This window comes from Adiantum capillus-veneris, chromosome 5, assembly GCF_014529385.1.
Source record: "Adiantum capillus-veneris isolate H3 chromosome 5, ASM1452938v2, whole genome shotgun sequence".
In the NCBI taxonomy this organism is placed as follows: domain Eukaryota; kingdom Viridiplantae; phylum Streptophyta; class Polypodiopsida; order Polypodiales; family Pteridaceae; genus Adiantum; species Adiantum capillus-veneris.
Window position 1 is genome coordinate 149,698,222 of NC_140935.1, and position 25,609 is coordinate 149,723,830.

The 25,609-nt window shown below is 43.7% G+C and overlaps 1 protein-coding gene across 1 annotated transcript; it reads right to left on the bottom strand.

Annotated features, from left to right (window-relative positions):
• Nucleotides 1–259: 259 nt before the first annotated feature.
• Z-ISO (15-cis-zeta-carotene isomerase) lies at nt 260–23,411 on the bottom strand. Its single transcript, XM_086512945.1, has 5 exons — nt 23,166–23,411; nt 22,499–22,858; nt 1,195–1,341; nt 914–1,123; nt 260–827 (listed from the first exon to the last, which is right to left on the bottom strand). The coding sequence occupies exons 1-5, from the start codon at nt 23,271–23,273 to the stop codon at nt 492–494; spliced, it is 1,161 nt and encodes a 386-aa protein (XP_086369071.1). The 5' UTR covers nt 23,274–23,411; the 3' UTR covers nt 260–491.
• Between the last annotated feature and the right edge of the window lie 2,198 nt (nt 23,412–25,609).

Genomic DNA, 25,609 nt, shown 5'->3' on the forward strand with positions numbered 1-25,609 from the left:
GTTTTTTACGAAGGACTTTTCCAGGTCACACCATCAATCTAAGACAGATGTAGAGCCACTCTCAACCTCATGATCCCATTGGTTGAACATTACATCCAAAAGCTGCACTACAAGGTTTTGTGCTCAAGAGAGAGGACCGTTACCTCAAAAATGGATTGCATATGCATCAAGCAGAGGGTGTGACTGTCATCACAATGAATTAATAGATACGGTTACCTTTGTGCCACCATGGTACACTGAACAACAAATTGAGACTCAGTACACAGAAAAGAGCAACTTACATTGTCGGCATTGAACAATGTGGTAAAATAGCCAAGTTACAAGCGACTCAATGATGAGCTCCTGTAAGTTAAATGGTTATCAGGGAAATCTTTGAGCTCTTTAGGCCTTCAGGATTGGCCCCAATGTCATTCAAAATTACATATAATACACTTGTAAGAAGGGTGGTATCAGAAGTTCTCATCACGACTATGAATAAAACATACATTGCTTTACCAGTTCAGGTGATAGCTGCTTGCTTGGAGTAAAGGATGCGAGAAATAGGCTCCGAGTGTCAAGGCAAGAATAACGAAGTATGGCACTCGAAGAAACTCTTTGTAATAGTCCTCGGGTAGCTTCTGACGACCATCAAAAATAGCTGCAAAAGGTACAATGCTGGTGCGGCTCCTTACAGTCTCAAAAGCTTCACCATATCGAATAGCAAGCCGTCTATCCCCATTCCAAACTCCGTAAAGGTGATGAGCAAGAAGGCCAAAAGAGGTGGTTAACATAAATGAATTGCCGATCCACAAAGTATGTGCAATGCACCAAACAAACTGGCCAACCATCTGAAAAACAAGTAATGCTTACAATCAATACAATGGTTAAATGACCTAATCTTAAAGCATAGCTAGAGTGGAAAAATTTCACTTGCCTGGGGATGCCTTGTGATACGCATGATACCTGTCTCATACATATGCATCTTGGGTTTATCCACAGCCGCCACCTCTAGTAAGTTAAACGTCGAGGGATATAGGAAGAAGAAAGAGATAAAAGACATGACCCAGACAAACTCATGCATGCCAGGAACACCTTGTAACTGCCACAACTGAGTCCCATCATACCTATGATCTATGAAATACACCTGCACAAATAAAGTGATGACTCGTCATAGGTACCGACTAATTATTTCAATGAGAAATAACTACTACTTACCACAGCTGAGACTGCCAGTGGCAATGACAGTCCTGCAAAGAGGACCCTGAAAGCCCGCTCGCCAATTAGCTTTTCACCGAAGTCACGGAAACTTGCCAAGCCACTATGGACCAAGGCAAATACCAGTAAAATACTAAGCATTACCACCTGCCAAAAACTCTCTCTCTCTCTCTCTCTCTCTCTCTCTCTCTCTCTCTCTCTCTCTCACACACACACACACACACACATGCATGCATGCACAAAAATTGGGCTTTGTACTCTTCACATTACATAAAAAGGAAAAATAGCCAATTAACAAAATAGGCCCGAAGCAAAATCACAAGATACAATTATAGGTTCCAAAAACCCTGGAGTTCTTCACAGTCTGAGGGAAAATACCAAAGGATCAGGACAAGAAAAAGATGCATGTAAATGGGGGCTGAAAAGGAAGTTCACAAGGATGATGGTTGAGTTGATGCTTTTTCTAGTGAAGCTAACCTGATTGCAGATTCGATCAATCACGACTATCACAAGACGGGCACCACGTGCCAATAGAAAAGAACAGACTGAACAAACTTTTAGCACTTCAATAACAACTGAACTGAGAGAGAGAGAGAGAGAGAGAGAGAGAGAGAGAGAGGACACGCGACACGGAGTGGCGGAATTCCACCCCAGAGAGTATTGGCCCCAAACCTTGGCGCCCCTTTCGGTATTTCTTTATATTACTGTTGATTCGCAAAGTACAACAGTCAGGGAGCACCTCCTCTGCAATCTGCGCGCTGAAGAGTGCCAAAGAGGGCCCCCAAGGCTCATATTTAAAGGCCCAAAGCCTAAAAGCATTAAATATAAAAAGCTGACCCCAAAAAATCACTTTCCTAAAATTTCGGGATTTCCCTAAAAATCCTCCGCGAATTCCGAAACGTCCGTACAGGTGCTACATCATCATATTTTGATGTGCAAAGTCTTTTGAGTGTGTTTTGCTTTATTTTTAATGCCTTTATGTCACTTGGGCCCCATCGGACGGGATCCCGTAAGTTGGTGGGAACTCTTCTTTAAAAATAGGCCACTCGTCAAGACTTTGTAAGTCTGTAAAACTTCTTCTTCTTCTTCTGCTGCTTCTTCGTAAGGTTTTGGCTTCTCGGCCGGAATCTGCAGGTTGGCTCCGTTCTTCAGTGGCTTTGACACGTCAGCAATTTGTTACATCTCCCCTTCTTGAAAGAGAGTAATCGTCCGCGATTACAACATATCTGCAAAACAACTCAAGTTAGCTGGAAAAAAAAAAAATCCAGGGACATTGTGTTTGCTCTTTTTGTTAAGGAGTTAGCTTCTCCTTTCGGCTCTTTTGATCAAGGAGTTAGCTTCTCCTTTCGGCTGTTTTGATCAAGGAGTTAGCTTCTCCTTTCGTCCAGATCGAAACTCTTGATATTCCAGCGTAGTAAAATTAGCCATCACACCCAGACCGTACTGATCTTCCACGGGTGTCTTGATGCACTAAAATTACATACCCAAGCAATCTTATCCAATCAAGAATATTCAATAGTTGGCACATCACAATGCAACACAAATGCTCACATATACATGTTAAAGGACATAGAAATATAAAGTCGCCGATGAACACTCCTCCCGCATAACCTAACAAGGTCCGGGCCGGGAGATATTCAACGACTCCCTCATCACTCCTCCCGCATAACCTAAAAGGGTCCGGGCCGGGAGATATAGAGGCCTTTTACAACCAAACGCCCCCCAGATCGCAACCTGCGTCGTTTGGAGGTGCTGAGAGTAACCACTGCTCAGACTTCTTAATACTCCTCCCGCATAACCATCCATGTCCGGGCCGGGAGTCACAACAACAATACTCCCCTCGTAAATAACCACAAGGGTCCGAGCCATGAGTAAAAAAACAGCACTTTTCAATCATTCAATACTCCCCCCGCAAATAACCACAAGGGTCCGGGCCATGAGTATGAACAAGCATTCTCAAACATAATTTCTCACTACTCTACCCGGGAGTTAAATCACCAATCATTGAAACCAGTATTAAAATCAGAGTCAAATAATTCAAATCGACACCAAGACAGGTTCAAAACAGATACCATCCATTTCAAAACAAATACCAAACAGGATCACCAAACAAGTTCTCAAACAGATTTCAAACTTTAAAAAGCAATCTCGACATCAGTCGAGCTCGAAAAGTCGACTGACTTTCCATCCTAAAACCTGTACCAAAAAATTAGGGTTAGGTTCATTCCATAGGGTCGTAGCCGAGCACAACATGGTCCATCAGCTCTTGGACAAACAGTGTTTCTTTGGCGGCGATGGTAGTCCCAAGATAGCAATCACACTGGACCTCCAAGGTCATCTGATCATGAAGATACATCTACTGAGAGATGTCGTGAAATTTCAAGATATAATCTGTTAGGGTTTCCATGGCAAGCATTTCACGATACTCCACTCTGTCAGAAGTTGCACTCCGAAGGAAGATGTCAGAAACCATATAGCTTTGTGCAAAATTTTTCTTGAAAGCTTGCCAAGTACGTGGAGTATGCTGCTTGGTAGCTATCAACATCTGCATGGCCCTGCCTCTGAGAAATACAGTGACTCGAAACAAATCTTGGATCCTTCTTTTGCAAGCGATCTCAATGGCTTATGCCCTGTAAGACATGAGCGGTTTGCTCTGTCTGCTCTTTCGTACGACCGGTATGCTTTCAGAAAAGCACACGCCTAATGCTCTGATACCACTATCACAAGACGGGCACCACGTGCCAATAAAAAAGAACAGACTGAACAGACTTTTAGCACTTCAATAACAACTATTCAATAACAACTGAACTGAGAGAGAGAGAGAGACGACACGCAACACGGAGTGGCGGAATTTCATGCCAGAGAGTACTGGCCCCAATCCTTGGCGCCCCTTTCGATATTTCTTTATACTGCTGATTCGCAAAGTACAACAGTCGGGGAGAACCTCCTCTGCAATCTGCGCGCTGAAGAGTGCCAAAGAGGGCTCCCAAGGCTCATATTTAAAGGCCCAAAGCCTAAAAGCATCAAATATGAAAAGCTGACCCCAAAAAATCACTTTCCTAAAATTTTGGGATTTCCCTAAAAATCCTCCGTGAATTCCGGAACGTCCGTACAGATGCCACATCATCATATTTTGATGAGCAAAGTCTTTCTAGTGTGTTCTGCTTTATTTTTAATGCCTTTATGTCACTTGGGCCCCATCGGACGGGGTCCTGTAAGTTGGTGGGAACTCTTCTTTAAAAATAGGCCACTCATCAAGATTTTGTAAGTCTGTAAAACTTCTTCTTCTTCTGCTGCTGCTTCTTCGTAGAGTTTTGGCTTCTCAATCTGAATCTGCAGTTTGGCTCCGTTCTTCAGTGGCTTTGACACGTCAGCAATTTGTTACAACGACGAACCGATCTTGGCTCTCGAGTCGAGGTCCAAGGAACCTCCACAGAAAGTATTCTATGTTCGAATGATTACTTAGCACGCATTGTCCTTTATTTTAGTCACCGTCTTTATGTGATCGCTTTTCATAGGCATGCCATATTGTACGATGAACACGATTCACTCATAAATGAGCACGGATGTATGCGGATTACTCATGAAAAGATGAACTGTTTGCATTCAAGAAATTCACGTTCCATGTCTCTTCCTTGGCATGACACAGTATCAGAAAGAGCACAAGAAGGATTGAGCATCAAGCATCGGCATTTCCATTGTGATTTGCCACAGTTGATTGATTTAAATCAGAAAGTTAAGATTCGAAACCAATTTTTGTGTGTGTTTGATGAACGGTTTGACACTCCATCTCTTTGTTCATCTACATTGCATGCACAGTCTCTAAAGAAGACTACAATTTTTCCAGTCACTTTACATGGAATGGGTATGTTCATGTTTCTTTATTGAAAGTGGTTTCAGGAATTTTCATCCTCGGAGATTCTTGAAGAAGGTAGACGCATGACTATAGACGAAGTTGAAGCATTGAAGGAGCCACAGATGACTTCGTGTCGCTTTCGGCGCGGCTCAAAGAAGCAAGTTGCAGACCTTTATGAAGTTCAAGTATCGCATGACCCACGCATCAGACTGGGCCGGTGAAGAGTCCTTCCCAAGATTCCAGACACTATTGGCGATCTCCCTCGACGCCATACAGTTCGGTACTAGTACCTCACTTTAAAAAGGAGGGGATGTCACGTGCACATCTAACCCTATGTGTACATGGACAAGCTACTTCATGACAAGGGTTCAATTCAGTTAGCTTAGGAAGTGTTCTGGTACTTTTGTGAGTCTCTTCGCACACCGTGCATGTCCAGGCACTTAGAGTAGATGTATATCCTCCGGTTGCACACAGCATGATCATCAGGATTACCATCAGGAGCATTTTACAATGCATAGAGCCTATTTTCCCTATTTTAGCCATTTTTCACTTATTAATAAGTGACTTTGTTGGGAAACTGGGTAGGGCAATTTGGCTAAGAAAATATATAAGAAAAGCTAGTGCTAGCACTTGCTGGCAGAAGAGGCAGCAGGGACCAAGTGTCCAATAGAGCATCTTCTCAAAAAGACTCCCCGGCAATATAGCTAGCACGGTCAGATCAGCCCGCTATTCGCAGATTTCAGCATCTGCGTTTTTAGCGCATCATCGTCGCACCGTCGTCACCGACATAGAGTCAGAATTCAGCAAATACAAGATTTGCAGATTTCAGCCATTAGCGTTTTCAGATTTCAGCCCGTCTCATCGTCGTCGACATTGTCAGCAAGTCAAACGCATTGTAGAGATTTGTGCAATCAATAGTAGACTGCTCTCGCCATAGAGAGTGGGCCTTCGGAGGAGGGTTTGACAACATTCTGGTGTCATATTCTTCTCTCTCTTTCTCTCAATCTCAGCAACTTCATGCACAGTGTTTACCCACTTTGTTTGTGATCATTTACACTCTCTCACTAAAGGAACGGAAGGCTCTCCCTTCCGTAAGTAAAAGGAACCCTTGAGTATAGTTCGGAGCACTCATCTTGAGCAAAGTTCAACATTCACTTCCGTTGCACCTTACATATGGGAGGGCAGGGGAATCCCTAATGCCAATGTGTGCCCAGCCTTTGAGGGCTGCCCTTGGTGTGGTCACGTGAGTAGCCCTTCTTTACGGTTTGGGCAACCAATCACCCACAGGCTACGGGGCAGCACCACCACGCACGCAATCTATGGTAGCCTTCCTCATTTGCAGAGGGCAGCCACACATAGCAGCAACCTTGAGTCATGTGTCTCTCCCTCAATTTTACAAGACAAGATGCACGAGGGGGACAAAACAGGGTTTCATGTTATTATGGACCATCAACGTAGATGTGACATGCCCTAGGTGGATAGAGCCCTGGCACGGAAGACTGCTCCTGCTTCTTCCATCTGCTCCCGCTGAGAAGACCTTTGACTCGGCCTCAACATATGTACCACCCCTAACATGAGAGCATAACTCTCCAAACGAATCAAAACTCGAAACACCTGAAACGTTTCTAAATAAACACGAATCAAGGTGACGAAACAACCATTTAAGAAAATTTTAGGTGTAGCCCTAGATTGTCATAATTAGCCATGTTTCTGGCAAAAAGCAAGTGTTTCTTCTCCGTTCGTATAAGGCATCAAGCCTCATAAAGAGACTTTTTTTTTTTTGGCAAAAATGGGGCTTGTGACCCTTCGCATTGCATAAAAAACTACCAAAGGTCCATAAATAATAAACATAGAAATGTAATCACTTCTGGCGAGGGAATCTAACAGAATATACAAAGACAACCACAATTTGTAAAACTTTGGAACACTTTATCACTTCAAACAACTTGAACAACTAAACTACAATAAAAAGTGAATGTCACAAGTGTGATGACGTGGCATGACCCAAAGGGCCACTGGAGTGAAGAAGCTGGACAAAAGCAATGTGGGTCAAAAACCCTGCTCAAAGTAGGACGCGTGGCCACGAAGCATTAAACGCACCATAAAATGCGAGATGCCACGTGTAAATTCCTACGAGCTGTCCCACTTATATTGGGCTGAAAATGGCCTACTCTAGCCCAATTTTAGCAGCATAACCAAGGTAGGAGGCTTCACAGGTAAAATCCCCATGACATAGGTGACTTTCCCAGCAAATTAGAGCGGAATTGCAGCAAGCTGAATTCTCTGTTTTCAGCCCCAAAAATGCACCAAAACACTTGTACAGCGATCCCCTAGCTTCCCCGAAGCTCCTGGGGCTAAAAAGGCTCAAAACCCTAAACCTGCAAAACTACACAGTAGGCTGTAATTTCATGTTTCGGGCTCCATTTCGCGTGCCGGTTGCATCCGTAGCAAAGCCCTCGAGCTTGTAGGGCTACTTGCCCTTTGATTCGGACGAGATTTTTTCGCGTGAAATCTCTCCGAATCAACATGTACCTGCGGGGGGTTAGCAATTAGCTAATCTAGTACCTGGACAAGAGGCTCTTGCCTCAGAAATCGCGTATGAAGCCACACAATTGTACATACACATGAGTAGCCCTTGAGTTGGGCATCACCATTCTGTATTCAAAAGGGGAGAGAGGTGCATGAGAGTAGAATCATCATGCTACATAAGACAAGGGAAAAGGCAACTTTCTAGTAAATATGTGAAACCTGCACCCACTACTCACACACACACACACTGTATGATCAGAATGAAGGAGAAGGCAGCCCCAAGCAGCCCCAAATCGATTTGGGCGCCCCCTCTCAGCTGATGTGTCTGGCAAATTTGATCTCGTGCCGCCAAGTGTCCCATTTGCTCTTTTGAGTTAATTTCCTAGTACCCGCCAACTTATTAAGTGTCGTGGTGGCCTAAATGACTTTGAACTAAGCCTAGACATACTTTTACTGCTCGGATTTCAGTGCCGACTAGCCCGACCAACTCGTGGCGACCTGGCCTTCACTTCTGCGGGTAAAACTCTCGGCCACCAACCGTTTCACACTAGCCATACAATGTCTGGCCATTTATGACTTCAAAAAGAGGGTCCCAAAACTTATATTAAAAATCAAGGGAAAGAAACCAACAACTTAGGTTAGTAGTTGTCACAGCCTCGTGACATACCACCCCTGTAAGGTGCAGCGGAAGTGAATGTTGAACTTTGCTCAAGATGAGTGCTCCGAACTGTGCTCAAGGTTCCTTTTACTTACGAAAGGGAGAGCCTTTCCGATTCTTTAGTGAGAGAGTGCAATGGATACAAACAAAGTGGTGAACACTGTGAATGGAGGTGCTGAGAGTGAGATATAGAGAGAGAAGAATACGACACCAGAATGTTGTCAAACCCTCCTCCGAAGGCCCCACTCTCTATGGCGAGAGCAGTCTACTTATGATTGCACAAATCTCTACAATGCTTGGACTTGCCGACGATGTTGATGACGATGAGGACGACGACAAGACGGGCTGAAATCTGAAAATGCTAAGGGCTGAAATCTTCAAATCTTGTATCTACTGAATTTTGAATCTATGTCAGTGACGATGTCGATGACGAGGGTACGACGACGACGACACGCTGAGAACGCAGATGCTGAAATCTGTGTTTTCCGGGCTGAATCTGCAAACTTCGTGAGATATGACCGTGCGGCGAGGATCTGCTACGGGAAGGTGAGATCTGCGAGGTTTGGGACTTGTTTTGCTGTGTCTAAGGGCTGAAAACTGAACACGCTGGTCCTAGCACTGATTCCGTCGCGAAGATTTGCAAAAACGCTGAGGTGTCTTGCAAATGCAAAAACGCTAGGGCTGAAAATCTTCTGCTACGGTGGAAATCTGCTAACTGCTAACGCTAGGGGATCTGCTGTCTTGTGGTCGCCAGGGCTGCTCTGCAATACAAAAACATTAAGGCTGATCTGGAACTGGAAACGCTAGCCTCTGTTGTTGGGCAAAAACGCTAGGCTTCTGTCGTGGTCCTGCTAAGAAGTTGCCTGTTGAGCAAGGTGCTCCTGCTGCCTCTTCTGCCAGAAAGTGCTAGAGCTAGGTTTCTATATATACAAACTTAGCAAAATTGCCCTACCTAGTTTCCAACAAAAGTCACTTAAAAATAATAAGTGAAAAATGTCAAAAATAGGGAAGATAGGTTCTAATGCATTGGAAAATTCCCTTGATGGATTCTGATGGGAATGCTGATGATCATGCTGAGTACAACCAGAGGATATGCATCTACTCTACGTGTCTGGTCATGCACGGTCTGCGAACACTCACAAAAGTGTCAGATCACTTCCTATTCTAGACTGACTAGTGTCACAAAGTGATGACGTGGCTAACGACAGCAGAAACCCTAATTTCTGCCAAAAACCCTAAAATTCTTGCAAACCCTAATTTTTGGAAACCCTAATCCTAACTTCTGGCTGAAAACCCTAAAAGCAGGCGGTCATGCCACGTGGCAGTAGTGTACGGATATTTCTGGAAATCACAGAGGTAGGAAAAAATTAATTAATTTTTGAGCGACGCAAATCCCAGCTTTTTGCTACGCTTTGAGAGAGAGAAAGAACATGCTTTATTTTATTGTTGCTCTCATTGAGAGAGAGAGAGAGAGAGAGAGAGAGAGAGAGAGAGAGAGAGAGAGAGAATCTGCTTTTGATTTTAAGCTTTTGGGGCTCTGCTTTTGGGCATCCCTTGTAACCTTTAAATATGTGGTGAGGGCCTCACTTCTCAGAGCATCTGGACACAGAGTCTGAGAGTGAAACCCTAACCGCTCTTGTACTCTGACATTGATTTTTAATACAAAAAGAAATACCGAAAGGGGCGCCAGTCTTTGGGGCCAAGATCTCTAGGCACGGCCGGCCAGTGCAAATCTATTGTGATCTGTGAATTGTTTTGAAGTGGTTATTTGGTGTTGTCGCGATTGATTCTTGACTTGGAGTGTCCAAGTCTGTTACAGTGGTATCAGAGCACAGCCGATTCCTCTTCTACGGGAAATCCGATCCCCAATTTTTTTCCGATGGCACCTATGGCTTCATGCAAGCATCAGTCGATTTCCCTCTACATCTGGAGACGCGGGCGAGGATCACAACGAAGATTCAGACAGAGAGTATGGCCCGCCTCGACCTACTCAGGCGGAGCAAAGAGAGATAAAGTGTCGTCAATTGATCGGCGATGCAACAAAGATGATGCTCAGTTTTGCGAAGGATCCGAAATTGGCAAAATATGTGAGCAAGACTTCTTTTTAGGAAGTGCATGCGCAATGGCAGAAAACCATTACACCACCCCTGAAACCCACTCTCAAGAAACCTTCTGATCACAAACAGTATTCAGAGAAGGAATTACAAGAGGTGGTTGATGCACGGATTGCTCAGCTTTTTGACGCGCAAATGAAAGCCAAAAAGCACGGCAAAAAGCATGAGGAAAAGCACTGACTTCCCGGGATATTTGGGTCGTCAGTCGACTTTTGACAAGGCAAAGAAACAGAAGAAGCGTGTTCGATTTGAAGGAGTACCCAGTTCTTCTTCTTCTTCTTCTTCTGACAGTTCTTCTAGCTCTTCAGATTCGAGCGAAGAAGACAGAAAAGGTAAAAAGCAAAGCAAGAAACAAAGCTTCGGAAAGGGCAAGAAAAAGGCAAAAAAGGATAAATCTCGCCCAGAGACTAACAGTTCTACTGAGGACTTGTCTACACACAGCTCAGATTCAGATGATGGAAACTTTTATGCGAACAAGAAGAATTTTTACAAAGCCAACCAATATGACTTTCTCGAAGACAAAAGCAAGAAAGTCCGAGAGTTTAAGGAAGGTGGCCACTCGATCAAGTTTGATACTTTTTCAGGATACTCAGATGCTTCGAAGGCTTTGTCTTTTATACAGTAGTTTGACATCGCTTTCACGGGAGGACGCTATTCAGAGCACTCCAAGATTCGGAGAGCTGCCTCTTATTTTAAGGGGAATGCTCATACTTGGTGGTCCACGCTTCTTTTAAACAAGACTGCGCCAGTTAAATGGCTGAAATTTAAAAAGCTTTTTATTTCTTCTTGGTTGACGCAAGAATATGAACGAGATATACGAACTGCTTGGAACCATCTTCGGATGACCAAGAAAGATACAATCAATGCTTACTGTGAAAGATTCTGGAGCTCTTTTCTACCCGCCTCTTCATTCAAGAAGATCTTGTTCAGAGAACAGATTGAGCGGTTTACCTTGGGTCTACCTACAGAGATCCGAGATCACTGCTTGGAGCAGAAGTCAGCTTCTATTCAGGATTTGATGAGTCATGCGAAGCGGAGCTTTGCCATTTACTCAGGCAGTCTGACCTACCCACAGATGAGGCCATGACACAACGAGCCGAACAGACTTCTGGGAATGAAAGTAGAAAGAAAAAGGGCAATCCAGAGAAAAAGGATGCACGACCCAAGCTTACTCCTGAGGAGAGATCTCACTTCATCAGAGAGGGGAAGTGCTTTGGATGCGGGGAACATGGACATATCTCCACGAAGTGCCCTAAAAAGGCACAGAAAGAACAGAATGATAAAGACGACGAAAGGCCTGAGAGTTCGAGAGCAGCTGAGGAACGTGGCAGAAAAGGTAGATAGAAAAGCAAAACTGGTACCACATAGCGTGGGACCTGCACCGAATGTAATGAATGAAAGTACAAACTTTGCCGCTTTTGGGGCAAAGTGAAGGATCAAGAAGCTCTTTTGAAGGAGCCAAGGCCAACTTCTTTTCACTTGGAATTGGCGGCTCGATTTGGAATTATGCCCGACAGACTGACACCACAGGCGGAGGTAGTTCGAATGGCACCCGGACGGGATGTTGCCATTACACCGAGCATTGGCAAACTTCATTTGCAATGACAGGGGTGTTCAGGGCACGTGAGTGACGTTCTACTCAGGATCCCTTGGTACCACAAGAACTACGCCGTGGTTGAATACCGGGCTGAGAAAGCGACTTTGACAAATGAAGGGCTCAGAGATTGTACTTGATGAACTTCAGTTTTCTTTACTCATTCTTATGGGAGAGACCTGAACGATGGATAAAGGTTGAATATGTTTTGACCTGAACAAAAGAACGCCAAGATTTTTCTCCACACTCATGCCGATTGCTTTTAAGAGGGCCTGAGGATCAGACCATTGACCTGATACCTGGAAGCACGCCACCGAACCGGCCACCTTACCTTGTGAGCCGAGCACAAAATGAAGAGATTATGAACCACGTGAAAGACCTCTTGGAAAAGGGTCTTGTCCAGCCTAGTACTTCACCGTATTGCTCTCCACTGTTGTTGGATTTGAAGAAAGACGGATCTTGGAGAATATGCATCGATTATAGAGCTCTCAACAAAATCACCATTAAGAACAGATTTCCGATTCCTAGGATCAATGATATACTCGACAGGTTACAAGGATCCTCGTGCTTTAGCAGGATTGACTTGAAGAGTGGATATCATCAGATCCGAGTCGCCCCGGAAGACGTCTACAAGACAGCCTTTCGGACGACTTTTGGGTTATTTGAGTTTTTGGTGATGCCTTTTGGCTTAACCAATGCTCCTGCGACATTTAACCGGATGATGGACAGGATTTTTCGAGAGTACAGGCTATTTGTTGGCACTTTCTTTGATGATATCATTGTTATCTCCAAGAATGAGGCAGAACACAGAGATCATCTGCTTCAGAGATAAACTTTTTGGGACACTTTGTCTCAACAGCAGGAGTGCAAATGGATCCGGCCAAGATAGACGCTATCCGTGATTGGCCCCATTTGACGAATGTCCATGAAGTTGAAAGCTTCTTGGAACTGTGTTCGTACTACAGACCGTTCATTCGAAAGTTTGCAAAGGTTGCTTCCCCTTTGCATATCTTGATACAGAAAGGAGCTTCTTTTCTCGTGGGGATCCACAGAGGTGACTGCCTTTCAGACATTGAAAGAGAAATTGACTACAAGACCAGTTTTGACTTTGTCGGACTTGCAGAAGTCATTTGAAGTATATTGTGATGCTTGTGGTCGTAGTCTGGGTGCGGTCTTGATGCAAGAAAGCCATGTCATTGCTTACGACAGCCGATTGTTCTCTAGGCCGGAGATGATAGCACAGATTTATGAGAAAGAGCTTTTGGCGGTTATCCATGCTCTTACTCAGTGGCGGCATTACCTACTTAGAGCGGATTTTACTGTCTTTACAGATCATCAGAGTTTGTGCTACTTCTTGTCAAAGAAGCAGTTTTCGGAAAAGCAGATGCGGTGGGCAAACATCTTGTCACAGTTTCACTTCCAGATTGTCCATGAGCAGGGATAGAAGAATGTGGTGGCAGATGCTTTGTCTCGGAAGCCGTTGGTTCTAGCTATTTCCGCGATACATCATAGGAGCTTCGAGGATATGGTCGATCAATATGCCACAGATACAGGTTTTGCAGAATTTTTTTCACACGGATACAGGATGGGGCGACAGTAGCAGGATACTCCATTCTGGAAGGCTACTTGATGAGAAAAACCATGTTGTGCATTAAGGAAAAAGGTTATGACTGAATGCCACTGTCCACCTTTTACGGGTCACCACGGCATTGCTACCACCATGAAGGGGGTAGGCCGAGACTCAAAAGGATGTGGAAGAGTTTGTTGATCTCCCGAGAACACAGAATGGGGACGATGATTTTTCGATAACATGGCATGTCTGAGACGATTGTCTGCGACAAAGACCCCAGATTTATGAGTTTGTTTTGGAAGGCAATTTGGGAGAACATTGGCACACAGTTGAAGTTCTCGTCATCGTTCCACTTGCAGACTGACGGGCAATCTGAGATTGCCAATTCAGTGGTTTTAGATTTATTGAAGTCTTGTATCTCGGATCAGAAGACTCAATGGGAAAAGAACTTACCTTTGGTGGAATTTGCCTACAATAACACGATATACTCTTCGACGGGGAAGACGCCATTTGAGATTGTTGAAAGTGCTACGAAGGTTCCATCCATCCTCAGCACGAAAGATTAGATATTTGAAGCGGATGAATATTCGCGAGATTTGGAACGGCTCTTGCCTAGGTTCGCGAGACTTTGGAGGAGTCTCAAGAACGACAGAAAAAGGCAACGGATCGCCATCGTCGCGACTTGAAATTGAAGGAGGATGATTGGGTGCTCTTACGTTTTGAGAAGGCACGCCTAAGAAAGACAAAGGGAAAGGAGAGGCTTTTTCCAAATCTTAGTATGCGATACTACAAACCTTTCCAGATTACTGAAAAGATAAATGGTGTCTCCTTCCGATTGAAACTGCTAGATACTTGGAGGATTCACAATGCATTGCATGTGAGTCTCTTGAAACTTGTTAAGGATGATGTGTCTGATGATGGGGAGCCTGATGAGCAACCCGAAGTGGAAGAAAACGAGGAGATCCTTGTTCCTGAGCAGATTTTGGCACATAAAGATACGAAGACTAAAGGTAAAGTCCGGAGGCGGTTCTTGGTTAAGTTCAAGAACTATCCTGCATTTGATGCGAAGTGGATGGAGGAGGAGGACCTAGCAGATACTCCTCGGATTGTGAAACTTTACCTCGATGCTTTTGGTTTAGCATAGTCTATTCCAAACGGAACCCAGATTTCAGCTTGGCCGGAGATCTAGTGCAGTGGGATGCACAAGAGGGGAGTCGCTTCGCTCCTTTGTCAACAGATGCCTTGATTTTGATACTAAAGTCACTGATGTCTCTTTGAGCTTCAGGGATACTGAGAGCTGACAGTATTCTGTTGGATGACTTTATGAAATGGAATTCCTGATTATGATACCGATTTGTTCTTGACTTCTATTAAGTGCAGGAACTGATAGACGAAATGACTGCAGCATTTTGGTCTGATTGATCTCGAATAGACATGGTTGCAATAGGGGTTAGTCAATTGGACATCGATGAGGTCCCGATTGGACCTAGATGTGATTGCTACCTACATTGCCGATAAATCATGGTCTAAGATCCGAATGAATGTTGAATGTCATGTGATGTCCTGTGATGTCTAGTGATGTCCTATGATGTCGGTGTGATGTGACTGTCGATTGGTACATGTGCTAGATGTGTATTCCTAGTATGTAGGTACTAACAATCAGTGTCTGCTAAGACGGTTTATGGCTTTTGTCGGTTTTGCAGGCGTAGTCGCGGTCAATTACGATGCTTTCAAGAGGGGGGTATGTCACAAAGTGATGACGTGGCTACCGACAGCAAAAACCCTAATTTTTGCCGCTGCTTTTAGGGTTTCCAACCAGCAGTTAGGATTAGGGTTTCCAAAAATTAGGATTTTTGGTAGAAATTAGGGTTTGCAGGAATTTTTATGCCACGTGGCAGCAGTGTACGGATATTTCCGGAAATCACGGAGGTAGAAAAAAAAAATGAGCGACGCAAATCCCAGCTTTTTGCTACACTTTGAGAGAGAGAAAGAACATGCTTTAATTTATTGTTGCTCTCATTGAGAGAGAGAGAGAGAGAGAGAGAGAGAGAGAGAGAGAGAGAGAGAGAGAATCTGCTCTTGATTTTAAGCTTTTGGGGCTCTGCTTTTGGGCATCCCTTGTAATCTTTAAATATGCGGTGAGGGCCTCACTTCTCAGAGCATCTAGACGCAGAGTCTGAGAGTGAAACCCTAACCGCTCTTGTACTCTGACATTGATTTTTAATACAAAAAGAAATATCGAAAGGGGTGTCACTCTTTGGGGCCAACATCTCTAGGCACGGAACTCCGTCAGGCCAGTGCAAATCTATTGTGATCTGTGAATTGTTTTGAAGTGATTATTTGGTGCTGTCGCGATTGATTCTTGACTTGGAGTGTCCAAGTCTGTTACAACTTGACTGAATTGAACCCTGGTCATGTTGTAGCTTGTCCACGGACACCAAGGGTTGGATGTGTCACGTGACATCCCCTCGTTTTCAAAGTGAGGTACTAGTACCGAACTGTATGGCGTCGAGGGAGATCGCCAACAATATCCGGAATCCTGGAAAGGACTCTTCGCTGGCCCACTCTGAAGCGTGTGTCATGCAATACTTGAACTTCATAAAGTCTGTAACGCTTGCTTCATTGGGCCGCGCCGAAAGCAACATAAAGTCATCTTCGATGCTTCCACTTTGTCTAGAGTCATGTGTCTACCTTCTTCAAGAATCTCCAAGGCTGAACAGTGAAAATTCTTGAAACCACTTCCAACACAAAAACATGCACATACCTATTCCATGTAAAATGATTGGGAACACTCGTCTTTTCCAAAGACTATGCATGCAATGTAGATGAACAAAGAGACGGAGTGTCAAACCGTTCACCATACACACGCAAACATTGAGATTGAATCTCTCTTCTGATCTAAATCAACCAATTGTGGCTATTCACAACGGAAATGCCCATGCTTGGTGCTCATATTTTCTTGTGCTCTTTCTACAACTGTGTCGTGTCAAGGAAGAGACATGGGATGTGACTTCCTTAAATACATACTTTTCAGCTTTTCATGAGAAATCCGCATACATCCGTGCTCATTCATGAGTAAAACGTGCTCACCGTACAATATGTCATGCCTATGAAAAGGGATCACATAAAGACATTGACTAAAATACAGGAAACGATCACAAATGAAACACTCGAACAATGCGTGCTGACTAATCATTGGAACACATAATACTTCTTGTGGGGATTCTTGAGACCTAGGCTCGAGAGCCAAGATCGGTTCTTCGTGATTGATTGAATCTGCAATGAGGTTCGCTTCGCTAGAAAAAACATCAACTAAACCATTATCCTTGTGAACAATCACATCATCCTCATGCAAATCATCATGCTTGTGAGAAATCACATCTTGATCATCATGCAAATCATCATGCTTGTCATTGTCATTTGAATCATCATGCTTGTCATTGTCATCTAAATCATCATGCTCATCATTATCATTCAAATCATCATGCTTATCCTGTGTGTCATGCTTGGGAGAAGAAGAGACTAAGAGGGTCTCTTTTTCCCGAATCTCTTCAATCTTCGCCTACACATTAGAAATCAGAGAGGAAGAATGAACAACATTCTTGCGATCCAAGTCTGTTTTTCTTTCTGCGTACTTGCGATCAAATTCTTTGGCCTCCAAGCGTAATTGCTGGCGCTCATGCTCCATGGCTGCCATTCTTGCTTCGTGCCACGTTGTCATCATATCCATTCCGCTTCAAGTGATGACCATCCACTGAAGTCTTGGGTTCTTGTGGGTTCTTGGGGTCTTGGGTTCTTAAGTTCACGAGGAACTTGGGTTCTTGTGGGTCTTGGGTTCTTGGGTTCTTGGGGATCTTGAGGTTCTTGAGGGTCTTGAGGTTCTTCTTTAGCTTGCAATCTGTGTTAGAGAAGGATCTTCTCTTCACCCGAGTTCTGCTCTTTCCTGCGGGCACACCCCTTGGCAGCCTTGCGCTCACACCAAGGTTGCTTTTTCCCACCTCACGTCGATTGGCCAGCAGCTAAGTGCACGGTCCGCTCTCAATGAGTGAAAAGAGGCAGAAGAGGAGGCTGGACAAGCCCTTCTTTCTTGGGATTCCCGTCACTCTTCAAAAACACAATTAGAAATCGATACGCCCAAGAGGTCTTGGGTTACGTGCGACCGCAACAAGCAAAAAAAAAATCAGTGGTTCTTTCCTTGAGTGATACAGAACACTGCCAAAGCTCTGATACCAATGTAAGGTGCAGCGGAAGTGAATGTTAAACTTTGCTCAAGATGAGTGCTCTGAACTGTGTTCAAGGTTCCTTTTACTTACGGAAGGGAGAGCCTTCCGTTCCTTTAGTGAGAGAGTGCAATGGACACAAACAAAGTGGTGAACACTGTGAATGAAGGTGTTGAGAGTGAGATATAGAGAGAGAAGAATACGACAACAGAACGTTGTGAAACCCTCCTCTGAAGGCCCCACTCTCTATGGCGAGAGCGGTCTACTTATGATTGCACAAATCTCTACAATGCTTGGACTTGCCGACGATGTCGACGACGATAAGACGCGCTGAAATCTAAAAATGCTAAGGGCTGAAATCTGCAAATCTTGTATCTGCTGAATTTTGACTCTATGTCAGTGACGATGTCGATGACGACGTTACGACAACGACGATGCTGAAAACGCAGATGCTGAAATCTGCGTTTTCCGGGCTGAATCTGCGAACTTTGCGGGATCTAACCGTGCGGCGAGGATTTGTTGCGGGAAGGTGAGATCTGCAAGGTTCGGGACTTGTTTTGCTGTGTCTAAGGGCTGAAAACTGAAAACGCTGGTCCTAGGGCTGATTCCGTCGCGAAGATCTGCAAAAACGCTGAGGTGTCTTGCAGATGAAAAAACGCTAGGGCTGAAAATCTTCTGCTGCGGTGGAAATCTGCTAACTACTGTAGAAACTGCTAACGCTAGGGGATCTGCCGTCTTGTGGTCACCGGGGCTGCTCTGTAATGCAAAAACGCCAAGGCTGATCTGGAACTGGAAACGCTAGCCTTTGTTGTTGGGCAAAAAGCTAGGCTTCTGTGGTGGTCCTGTTGAGAAGTTGCCTGTTGAGCAAGGTGCTCCTGCTGCCTCTTCTACCAGAAAGTGCTAGAGCTAGGTTTCTATATATACAAACTTAGCAAAATTACCCTACCTAGTTTCCAACAAAAGTCACTTAAAAATAATAAGTGAAAAATGTCAAAAATAGGGAAAATAGGTTTTAATGCACTGGAAAATTCCCCTGATGGATTCTGATGGGAATGCTGATGATCATGATGTGTACAACCGGAGGATATGCATCTACTCTACGTGTCTGGTCATGCACAGTCTACGAACAGACTCATAAAAGTGCCAGATCACTTCCTATTCTAGACTGACTTAACTAAACTGAAGCCTGGTCATACTGTAGCTTGTCCACGGACATATAGGGTTGGATGTGTCACGTGACAACCCCTCTTGAAATCGTAGACGTCCACAATTGCATGCCAGATATACATGCTATAGATGATGTAATTTGATTAGCACTCTTTTATTATCACATGTTATCCACAAGAAAGGTCATGAACTATAGATATAAATGACTTAATGAAACCTTGATACTTTTGTCATTTCCATCCATCATAGAAGTGAGCATTGTACCTTTAACACTTGTACAGCGATGTACACTTCTATTGCACTGAATCCGTATGTACATATGATGTGCTAGCACCATTATCACCCCTCTTTTGATTAAGTTGAGTCGGGGCATATATAGGTTGTAACCCATAGGCTTCAAGGTAAAGCCGCAATACATTTGGTGGCTCTGGCAGTTCACACTCTTCCATCCACTTTGCATCCATAGGTGGATAGTTCCTATACTTCACCAAATAACGCCTTGCAGCTTTTCCCTTAACTTTTCTTTCCTTATGTGCCAAAATCTGCTCACGTACCAAGATCTCATCAAGTTCCTCAACTTTTGGTTGATCTTCATCTAGCATATCTTCTCGCACATCACCGTGCACATTGAACTTGATCCACACAGACAAGCTACTGCTACAGTCTAGCGTCAGTCTTAGTTTAGCTTAGGAGCTAGCCTCACACTTTGTGAGCCTCTAGCAGGACGTGCATGTTCGGGCAGGTCGTAGTTGCATACCCTCTCTTGCACAGTCTTGCACAGTACAATCAGGCTACTTTTCTTTCCTTCTGCGCCAAAATTTGCTCACGTACCAAGATCTCATCAAGTTTCTCAACTTTTGGTTGATCTTCATCTAACATACCTTCTGGCACATCACCCACAAAGGGTCTTAGAAGACTCACGTGAAACGCATTATGAATCTTCCAACTGTCATGCAAACCTATAAGCAACATTGCTTATCTTGTCAAGTACTTGAAAAGGCCCATAGTAACACATGTTGAGCTTAAGAAACAACCTTTCATTGCCCTTCATCTTCTTTAACCTTGCATTTTCAAATCGCAAATCACCACGTGAAAACAGCAGTTCACGCCTTTTCTACTTTGCCTGAATCTTCTCCCGGGGAAACTCGATAAGTTAAAAACAATGCTTTCACAGCACTTCCCAGGCGTCCCTGGATGCAATCACATGCACAGTTGTAATGCAGACATAGACTTCCTCGCGGGAAAGCATCTGCTTTTTCGAAAAGCAATCCCGCTTTCTCAAAAAGCATCTGCTTTTCCGAAAAGCAATCCCGCTTTCTCAAAAAGCATCTGTTTTTCCTCAAAGTTTCCTCTGAACCCATCTTCATTCAAGTGCTTTCTTTTCCTTGTGCACAATTCTAACACAGTTCGGAATTTCCTCTCGACTATGGATATCCCCTTTCCGATGCACCCGTCACCCACCTTGTGACGCATCAGGAATACCCATCACCTAGTCCTTTCCTACCGAACTTACGGTACAATCTCCTTCGCGATGCTCTGTCACCCATCCTACGACGCATCAGAGATGTCCGTTCCCAAATGGTCAGATACTTCTTCCCGATGCTCCCTGTCACCCGTCCGATGTGACGCATTAGAAGTACCCGTTCCTGGTGGCCTTATAGATATTCCCTTTCATAGTGCTCTCGTCATTACTCTGAATGACGCACTAGGAATACTCTGTACTCGGATGTCTCCAGTGAGAAAAACCCTCTCACTTAAAATTCCAATAATTCATTTAGAATTATTTTTCCTTTGTGTTCCAAGCGAGAAAACCCTCTCGCTTATAAATCCAATAATTCATTTAGAATTATTTTTCTGTCAAATAAAGCCAATTTAGCAACACCTATAACACAGTTCATTCTTCGACGGGGAAGGAGCCATTTGAGGTAATTGAGAATGACTAAGAAAGATACATTGGATGACTACTGCCATAGGTTTTCGGATACTTATTTGCCAAAGAGGCTAGATTGAGCGGTTTTGTTGTGGTTTGCCAAAAGAGATTCGCAATTATTGTCTGGACCAGAAGTCTGACTCCATTCAGAGACTTACGAGACATGCTAAGCAACGATTTGGGATGCATGCCGGGAACCAGAAGTCTGACTCCATTTAGAGACTTACGGGACATGCTAAGCAACGATTTGGGATGCATGCCGGCTCATTGACTTATCTTACGAACAGGATAGTATCCACCTCAACAAGGCAAGAGTCCGCCAAATTGAAGAGAATGAATCAAGGGAACCGGATAATAACTCATCACAGGATTTTGGAAAAAAATCAGATGGTAGCACATCCGAACGTTCCGACGAACTAAGGGAACCAGATGCAAGTTCATCAGAGAATTCCGGAGAAAGGGGATCAGATGATAGTGCGTCTCAAGGTTCCAATGATTGAGACTGACCTGCCAATGGACATGGGAAGCTAGCGAAGCTACCCACACGTCCCAGGGTACAAAGAAAGATAGAAAAAGGGAATCAGCTGGCAGATCAGAGAAATCCCCAGACCCAGGATAGAATTTTTGAAGCAGATTAGTATACGAGAGAGCAACCTGAAGTAGTAGAGAGCCAGCTACATTGAGGTGGAGAAAAACCCCATCCAATAAACCCAGAGGAGCCTTTTCATCGAGGAGTAATCGTGGTTGTTTGCCATCTGCAGTAGATTCCATCATCACCCATCGGCATCGATATCGCCACTTCTCGTGCATTGGAGCAGTACAGACTTACGGGTAACCTTCGTGGACATTGGTGTTGGCACAGCCATCCATCCAATCTAGAAGCATCTATCTAATATGCGTAAATAATAAACACCATCTGAGTTGAAGAAAGCTTCAAAATGGAGGTGAAAAAGAGGACATACACACAACCTGGCATCACAAAAAGTGCAGCTTTTCTAAGGGCAAATTACATCATAAGTAGAAAAACAATACCAAGGAAAGTTGTGATAAGATGTGTGCACAACCTTTTTCTTTTTTCTTCCTTTTTATTTTTGCCTTAAAAATGAAGCAAACTCGCATTAAGAAAAGCCCGTCCAATGAAATCCTTCTCAAATTTCATGATCATAGGTGCACCTCTGATTGTTATCTGATGTCAAACATATCCTCATCCCATGCGCTCCTTGAAGAAAGAAAACCAAATAATTGCTAATAACTAAGAGTCCATCAAACGTCACTCTCCTATTTCAATAAGTGCAGTTTCCTGCACTACTTCAGATAGCAAGATGTGTCAGCAGGCAACCACTAGGTCCTGATATGGAGAGCTTTCTCCAAATCCTCTCACCTCCTACAATGGTCAAAATATAAGCAACACTTGACTTGAAACGTGCGATTTGACAGCAGTCGTCTTGATCTCACTTCCCAACAGGGTCGAGACCATGCTACTGCTTTACTCATGTAACCGCTATGAACAATAACAACTAAAATTCACTCAATCCTGCTAGAGACAATATGCCATAAACAAGCTACATAGTTTAAACAGTTTCAATTGAGTGTATACCTTATTTATACCATGATTAATTACCAGATGCTTGACCAGAAAAAGCAGCACTTGAAGAGATACCTTTACCTCATGATTGTCCGCCGAGAGAGAGGACATGGCTTGTACAAAAGCATTGCCGTATCCGGTGTTTGGGTCAATCCAGATGTAATTGAGAATGGCCAAGACAACCCCCAAAACAACAGAAAAGGAGACCCAAGATGAGATCTTCTGCTTATTTAGCTCGAACACCGCTGCATCCTCTCCTACCAGTGTAGATTGTGAAACAGAGCTATCCTGCTCTGGTGCTTGATCCGATCCAACGCTGCTGTCTGAAGCTTGAATCAAGTTCATGGGTAATATGGACTTCGACTCTGCAAACCATCCTTGCAAGCCAAGCAACTTAATGCCAAAAATGGTGGACCTTGGGACAAAACCGTGTCTCCCTAGCTGCATAAATGACATCAAAACAAAAATGCTATACCCTTAGATGGATACATATGTCAAATATATTCTAGAGAGCCCAGTCTCTGTTGTGTGGTACATGGCATTAGCTCAGCACTCACCTCATCACCCCTCACAGATTGCCATATCAAATAATGGGAAGAGTTTGCATACAATATGCGCTTATATTCATTGCGCGAACAAATAAAGGAACCCTTTTCATTGAACATACACAGAGCTCATAAGAAACGCGCCTCTCTCCCTCTCTCTCTCTCTCTCACACACACACACACAGAGAGAGACAAGTCTTTACATGAAATTCTCGTGGACGAGCGCTGCAATGCTTGCCAGCTGACCGAACTGTAAGAGAGGAATTGCCATTGCAAAAGCGAGATGAAGACTGAAGCAGTAGAGACGCCATGGCATGAAACAGGAGAGACGCTAAGCGCAGAAAGTAGGGCTAGGGGTTATCCATTTGCTGGAAGCAGAATCGAGCCAACCATGGAAGCATCAAGGCCTCATGCTACTCGACAACAAGTCTTCAGTTAACTCTCCGCTAGCCGAGAGTTATGTTGTTTAGTTAATTTTAAATGTGCCCCTTACAAAGGCTGGGTTCAGACAAAGATGCCTCTCGAGCTGGTGGTACCTAATGCTCATCGAGGTTAATTTTGACCAATGGAGTCATGGACGGTGCTGGCGCTCTCTCTTCCTATGCATACCGTAAAATCCCACTGAAAAGGATGGCGGTAACATGCCACTTATTTGCCCAATGGTTGGAATCCATGGAGGATGCACACGCTACGCCTTCCTCTACATCAATGTTCGGGAAAAATCATTTTTCCAAATATACAAAATTCCTTTCCTTGAATTTGCCAAGAGGAAATTTTAGAAAATTAGGTTTATTTTTTGGGTTTTTGCACTATTTTTATCTATCAGGGGTGGAATTTCTCCTTTGCCGGCATTTTTGAAATTGAAAACGGCACGATATTAATAAGCTGAGACACATTCTACCTGAACACTGCTCTATGTCTATCTTGTTTGAACCCAGCCTCACAATTTCATCATAGTGCTCTTCAAAACCGTTTGTGAGAAAAAGGACACTCATAAAAGTCTCCCAATTTTTGTGTCAAAGTAAGAAGTAAACATGGTGAGTGAGTGAGTGTAAAATTTTGTAATGCTTCAGTGTGCATGTATGTCAATTGTCATGTATTTTTGAAAGTTGAACAAGTTCTTGATGAGCTTCATACCTAGGAGTTGTCCTCTTGATATGCATTGATTGATGGACACTAGTAGAGTGAAGAAGAATTTGGCTACTTTTAGCAATGCTCACATGCTTCTAGGCCAAGGAGGACGGCCCTTGGTAGCATGCAGCCTCTTGAAATGCATTGATTGTAGGATATGCCTAACATGAGTAGAACCAATGACATTGAGCTGATTTTGTTACAACAAAGTGAAGGTTTTCTCTGAATGCGATCATGGATGCATGCAATTTAAAGGCGTGCGATAGTATGCAAGAAGTAGACATGGTCGATATGCATGGTGGGATGATTAGTTAGGGGCTCTTTTAAAAAAAAGGTCAATTTCTACAATAAGATCGTGTACATGTATGTCCAATGTGGTGTACTTCTAAAAACACATCATGCTTTTGATGAGCTTCATGCATGGGATGTGGTCTCTTTGTATACCTTGATTGAATAAATGTGGTATACTTTTGAAAGTTCAAACGAGCTCTCGATGGTTGATCTTGACAAAAATCCATGATACTATAGACCCTAGTACAAAGGAACCCATTTTTGAACCACTAGATGAATTCTTTACCAAAAAGGTAAGAGTTCCCTTTGATTGATGTTTTGTAATATCATGAACCTATTGATGTGTGCCAAGACTTAGATTGGGACACACACATCATTTGCAACACCATATGTAAAGAACTTAGGTTTAAAAAAGTAGGTGTTGGCCAAAATCAAACCCAATTTTCATAGTGTGGCCACCCAAATGAGGTATGAAGTGTTGGTTGATCAACCTTAGGATTCCAATTGCATTGGAACTCCACAAGTGTGCTTATGAGTCCCATTAGAAGCTGCAATGTATTTTTGGTCCAGTTTGGGGTGACACATGGATCACGATCCATGTGCACCCTTCTATACATGAACAGATACCACCATTTTGTAGATAACATTGAGGACATCCCTTGTGCAAATTCCATCAAGTTTGGAGACCCCTAGCATGTGCAACACTATATGCACATGTAGACCCTTCGTGTCAGATTTTTTATTTTCATAAGCATATGCATGATTTTACAATGCTCTATAATAAATTATAGATAGATTTAGATGATACCTACAAGTAACTCCTCATAGGCTATTGCAGTTAGAAGCTTTATTTATGCTCACCTTCTTGATGCTTTCACTCTTGCTTGTTATGGCTTTTCTCATGTGCACTTAGGCCCTTGGTTGTGGGTTGGCCGCCCTTTCACCCTCCTAGTATGGATTCTAGACACAAATAGGGTTTGCACCACGCAATTTGACCATTTTATATTTTCTTCCCAATTTTGTGGATTTTCTATATTGGGATTTTTTTAAAGGTATTGCATGACCCATAGTTGACTTGCTATATTGGTGTAGCTTCAGTCCATTCTCTAGTCATCTTGCATCATTCTAAATTTTGGAATATTGAGTTGCTAGCTTCACACACCCCCCCCCCCCCCCCCCCGGCCTCCCCCAGTGTGTTCTCTCTTGTTTCCTATGCTCATGTTTC